The sequence below is a fragment of the Nerophis lumbriciformis genome, linkage group LG13, assembly GCF_033978685.3.
Source record: "Nerophis lumbriciformis linkage group LG13, RoL_Nlum_v2.1, whole genome shotgun sequence".
In the NCBI taxonomy this organism is placed as follows: Eukaryota; Metazoa; Chordata; class Actinopteri; order Syngnathiformes; family Syngnathidae; genus Nerophis; species Nerophis lumbriciformis.
Genome location: NC_084560.2, coordinates 33,761,681 through 33,767,920, shown reverse-complemented (window position 1 = coordinate 33,767,920; position 6,240 = coordinate 33,761,681). Strand labels below are relative to the sequence as shown.

The window sequence follows — 6,240 nt, the reverse complement described above, 5'->3', positions numbered from 1 at the left end:
TCACACATTAGCACAATCAATAGTACAATTCATTAGTACATTTAATATTACAGTCATTTGTTAATTCATCATTCATTAGTTCATTCATTTGATTAGTACAGTCATTAGTTCATTTGACATTCATTCAATAGTTCACTCAATCATTAGTCTATTCGATAATTCATTCATTAGTGTATTAATTTTGTTAGTACAGACATGAGTTCATTTGATCACTCATTTATTATTTCATTCCTTCAGTAGTTCATTAATTCATACGACCATTCTTGAATTTTATTAGTACATAGTTCATTTGATCATTAATTCATTAGTTCACTCCTTCATTAATTTATGAAATCATTAGTTAATTCGATCATTTATTCATTTAATTAGTATAATCATTAGTTCAGTCATTCATTAGTACAGTCATTAGCTCATTGCATCATTAATTCAGTAGTTCATTTTATCATTTAATTCGTATAATCATTAGTTCAGTCATTCATTAGCACAGTAGTTATTAGTTCATTCCATCATTAATTCATGAGTTCATTTGATCATTTATTCCTTAGTTCATTAATTTTATTAGTACAGTCATTACTTTACTCATACATTTAGTTCATTCATTTATTCATTTTATCAATACAGTCGTTAGCTCAGTCACTCATTATAACAGTCATTAGTTCATTTGATCATTAATTAGTTCATTTGATCATTCTTACATTGGTTCATTAATTTTATCAGTACAGCCATTAGTTCATTCATTCATTACTATAGTCATTATTTCATTCCATCATAAATCTGTTAGTTCACTAATTCATTCATTCATTAGTTCATTTGATCGTTCATTAATTTTATTAGTAGTCATTCATTAGTACAGTCATTAGTTCATTCGTTCATTAATTCATGAGTTAATTTATTCATTAGTTCCCTTCATTTTATTCGTAGAGTCATTAGTTCAGTCATTCATTAGTACAGTCATTAGTTAATTTGACATTAATTCATTAGTTCATTCATTCATTAGTCCAGTAATTTGTTCATTTGACATCAATTCATTCATTCATTAGTCCAGTAATTTGTTCATTTGACATTAATTCATTAGTTCATTCATTGAGTAGTTTATTAATTGTATTAGTAGTCATTAGTTCAGTCATCCGTTAGTACAGTCATTAGTTCATTCCATTAGTACAGCCATTAGTTCATTTGACATTCATTCATTAGTTCACTCACTTTGTTAGTACAGTCATTCATTAGTACAGTCATTAGATCATTCCATCATTAATTCATGAGTTCATGTATTTATTAGTTCCCTTTATTTTATTAGTACAGTCATTAGTTCATTTGACATTCATTAGTACAGTCATTAGTTAATTCCATCATTAATTCATGAATTCATGTATTCATTATTTCCCTTCATTTTATTAGTACAGTCATTAATTTGACATTCATTGGTACAGCCATGAGTTCATTTCACATTCATTCATGAGTTCACTCACTTTATGAGTGCATTCATTCATCAGTACATTGGCTGAATAATTCATGTGTTCACTCACAGAGTGTGTGTGTGTGTGTTTGCCAGGTCTGTCCCAGCCGACCACCAACCTGGTGGCGGGCTGCTTGCAGCTGAACCCTCGCACCTTCCTGCCCGAGCAGACGCCCGACCTGCCCTCCCACCTTCCCCCACCGGGGTGCGCCGCCTACTTCTCCTACCAGAGCCCTGGGCTGACACCGGGCCTGCCCAGCCCCCCCTACGGCACCATGGACCCCTCCCACATCTTCCACCAGGTGAAAGGTCAACCCTATGGCCAAATGGAGCCCTTCTTTGACGGTGTCCTGGTGTCGGACAGCCCGCCTTTCGACCCGCCCCTCAGCCCGCCCCTCAGCATCAACGGGAACTTCTCGTCCTCCTTCAAACACGAGGCGGCGTCGGAATACGACAAGAGCTTCTCCTTCGGCGTGCACTACGGCGGAGGGGCCCTCTACGGGGGCGGAGGGTCCAATCCGCGGTGTGGGGACCTGCAAGTGGACAGCCTGATGGGATTTGAGGGACACCCGCACCACGAGCGGCTGATGGGCGCCCCCCCGCTCAACGCCATTTTCCACGAGTCGTGAGGATGCCGGAGGACAGGCGACCATCTTGTTTCTCTATCAGTCCGTAATAACGTCGCCTCGTGTGTAGCACTTCTGAATGTCCTCGTGTTCTCCGTTTCGCCAATCATCGAGCAATAACATGCAGCAAACTATGCAATTTGTTCCCGGGGGAGGAGGTTCCAAACGCGGAAAGTCTATTTTTGAGCGATCATCTTGTCTCCATTTTTCTAATGTTCTCTCATGTCCTAGCCTGTCTTCACTTTTCATGTCCATACTTTCTAGATGTTTATAAATGACTTTTATTAAAGGGAGCTCCGTGTCCATGCCAACATGACGTTAATGTCTCTTTTTTTCATGCAAACACACAAACAAAAAATACAAAGACCCATATGACTTCCCAGACAACAACATATACACCAGGCAAGAAATTCATATGTTATACAATTAATTTGAAAAATTAAATAAGAAATGTTTTGTATATATATATATATATATATATATATATATATATATATATATATATATATATATATATATACATATATATATATTAGGGCTGCAACTAACAACTGATTTGATTATCGATTAATCTGTCGATTATTACTTCGATTAATCGATTAATAATCGGATAAAAGAGAGAAACTACATTTCTATCCTTTCCAGTATTTTATTGGGGGAAAAACAGCATACTGGCACCATACTTATTTTGATTATTGTTTCTCAGCTGTTTGTAAATGTTGCAGTTTATAAATAAAGGTTTATATTAAACATTTTAAAAAAAAAGAAGCCTCTGCGCATGCGCATAGCATAGATCCAACGAATCAATGACTAAATTAATCGCCAACTATTTTTATAATCGATTTTAATCGGTTTAATCGATTAGTTGTTGCAGCCCTAATATACATATATATATATATATATATATATATATATATATATATATATGTAAACATATATCAGCAAATTTTATATATTTTTTTTTAAATAATTGTATTAATTTTACACATTTTATACATATATAAATATATATATATATATATATATATATATATATATATATATATATATATATATATATATATATATATATATATATATATATATATATATATATATATATATATATATATAAATAAAAAGCCAGTGAAAGGTTTTACAAACATGGACACTCCAACACACAGTCACTAAACGGCCACACTTTAAATATGAATAAGTGGCGGCCATCACAATCAGACGTCTTTCAAGCGTGCATCGCCTGCAAGGAGAGGCTTGATGCCCCAGCACATCCAAGGTAATCCAAAGTGCCTATCAAAAATAATGTAATGATTGCACTCACCGGAGTTGCCTTGTTGGAAGTGGTGCCTCATCTACATTTATCAATCAATCAATCTATCAAAGTTTACTTATATAGCTCTATATCACGAGTGTCTCAAAGGGCTGCACAAGCCACAACCACATCCTCGGCTCAGATCCCACATCAGGGCAAGAAAAAACTCAACCCAACGGGATGACAATGAGAAACCGTACTTTAGTAGACATCGATGGATGGTGGACGTGTAGGTCGATACAGGTAATCATCTCCACAGGAGTTGCCCAAAGGGTGTCCTGAACGTCCACCAAATCTTAACTTAAGTAATTTTCTCTATAAATCCAGGTTGTTGTTTCCTTTGTCATTCTTATTTGTCGTTTCCACAATATGGAGGATTTGACTTGTGTAGTGACTTTAGTTTCTGAGGTTTAGGCCGCAGTAGATCCTAACGATATTGTTCAGATAGAAAATGCAAAAGAGGTTTAAGTGCGTATGTGGGTGCAGAGATAGAAAAAAAACACCTGATTCCTAATAGAGATGCGAAACGATTTTTTTAAATTATTTTTTTATCCACATGCAAATATAGTTTTAGCCAACCTGCAAATGGACTAGAAAAGATTTACACTGCAGCCCAAAGTGGAACCAAATCTGATTTTTTTTAGATCAAATTTTTTCCAGCGGACTGTTTGCACTGCAAGTAAAATGTGATTTTTATCAGACTCCAGTGTAAACGCCAATGTGGCCTCCGCATCACTTGCCAAGAGGAAGTCGCTACTACTACAAAATAAAATAAATGTCGTCCCACCTTAAAATTAGCATTTTTTTTTTACATGAAAATAAAGTAAAGTAATATAATGTATGAATAGATGTATATATTTGGGAGGGTTGTAATCTTTTAATGGCTGTTAATAGAGGAGACACGGACATCAGTGTGGATCTACGGGATCTTTATTTTTCAACTCACATGTAAGCAAATGCGACACAGCTTCAATTCCGGTCTTTCAACAATCACTATTTCTCGGGAATCAAAATATATATTCATATATTGCATATATGCTATTATTTGCACACTATTGACAAGTGATGTACCGAAAAGTTGGCCGTCTTGTTTGATCACCGAAACCGGATGTTGTGATGAAAAAGTCACAAACGGGTCGCATTCAGGTCGCATTGCATTTAGATAGAAAAGTGCTATATAAATCTAATCTATTATTATTATTATTATTATTATTATTATTATTATTATTATTATTATTATCAGACTGAAGTCACATTTGAAAAGATCAGATTCAGGACTACCTCTTGATGTGGCCTGAATCTGATGCCAAAAGAAATCAGATCTGTGTAAAACTTGAGGGCAAAAAAAAATCAGATTTGGTGTGCAGTGTAAACGGGGCCAAAGAAAACATAGTGTCATTTGGATTCCCTTTTTTTGTAATAATTTTTTTAATTTTTAATGTTTTAATTAATTTATTTGGATCCACTTGTCTGGTTAATTGTTCTGATATGTAAAGTTATTCAAGCGTACACACACCAGGTAGTACTGTACATACTTTTGTATTCACATTTTCATTATGTCAATTTGTATTGTAGTTTTAGTTATACTTTGAATATACATAAAGCACAAGCATGCACAACACCGTCAAATACAGACATCCATCCATCCATCCATTTTCTACCGCTTGTCCCGTTCGGATGTCTAATATAATATAATTTATTACTTTATAGCTACACTAAAATTAGTTTATACTACATAGCTTCGAACAAGTAGAAGTTTAGGTGTTATTTGATACTGACAACATGCTTTATCAGTATCATGCTGCACTACAACATGTACCCATTGTAGAAGTTGTGTCAGTTTGATACAAATAACTAATTCAGCACAAATTGTTTCATTAATTTTTGTTTTGTAGGTTAAAGTGTTTTACATATTGTGCTACTGAGTTAATGTTGCTTATCTATTGAGTTTATTTGATTTCATTTTTCAGCACGGTGACAGAGGGGTTAGTGCGTCTGCCTCACAATACGAAGGTCGTGAGTTCAATCCCGGGCTCGGGATCTTTCTGTGTGGAGTTTGCATGTCCTCCCCGTGACTGCGTGGGTTCCCTCCGGGTACTCCGGCTTCCTCCCACCTCCAAACACATGCACCTGGGGATAGGTTGATTGGCAACACTAAATTGGCCCTAGTGTGTGAATGTGAGTGTGAATGTTGTCTGTCTATCTGTGTTGGCCCTGCGATGAGGTGGCGACTTGTCCAGGGTGTACCCCGCCTTCCGCCCGATTGTAGCTGAGATAGGCTCCAGCGCCCCCCGCAACCCCGAAGGGAATAAGCGGTAGAAAATGGATGGATGGATGGAGTATCAAATGGTTGAAGTCAATCAAAAAATGTTTTACAATTTAAATGTTTGAATTGAAATTATTTATTTTTGTAAATTTCAGACAAATTGATCCACTTAAAATATGCATTTATTTTATTCTCTAATGTTTTTAAAATGTTATTTTATTTTATATGATCTCGTTTATAAAAAGAGATACCCCCATCACACACATTGCTGGTCTGCTGTGTGTGCGTGTGATTACAAAATGGTGTCCATATTTTGCTTAAAGATGACAGGAAGTCAGGTGTTGACGTGGAAGATGCTGAGCCTTCACATTAAAACAAACAAGCCATTATTGTGAAAGTCGTTGAGGAGGAAGTGAACAACAGCAAGTATTTTTAGAACTATATAAAAAACACCAACTCATCTTAAACAGCAAATGACGTAATAAAAATTGTATTAAAAAGTTAATTGAACGTGAATTGAAAGGCCAGCAGAGCCGAGACCGGCTGCCTGTGCGCGCTCCCGCGTGGGACATGTTGCGCGCAC

General features: G+C 35.7%; 1 protein-coding gene across 2 annotated transcripts in view; it reads left to right on the top strand.

The window, feature by feature from the left end:
* Positions 1–2,393, top strand: part of neurod1 (neuronal differentiation 1) — a 6,260-nt gene extending 3,867 nt beyond the window's left edge. For both annotated transcript variants that reach the window (XM_061970972.2, XM_061970973.2), the window contains exon 4: positions 1,553–2,393. In XM_061970972.2, coding sequence (XP_061826956.2) covers positions 1,553–2,085 — 533 coding nt within the window. In that variant the 3' untranslated portion in view covers positions 2,086–2,393. The remainder of the gene's footprint in view (positions 1–1,552) is intronic.
* Positions 2,394–6,240: the final 3,847 nt, after the last annotated feature.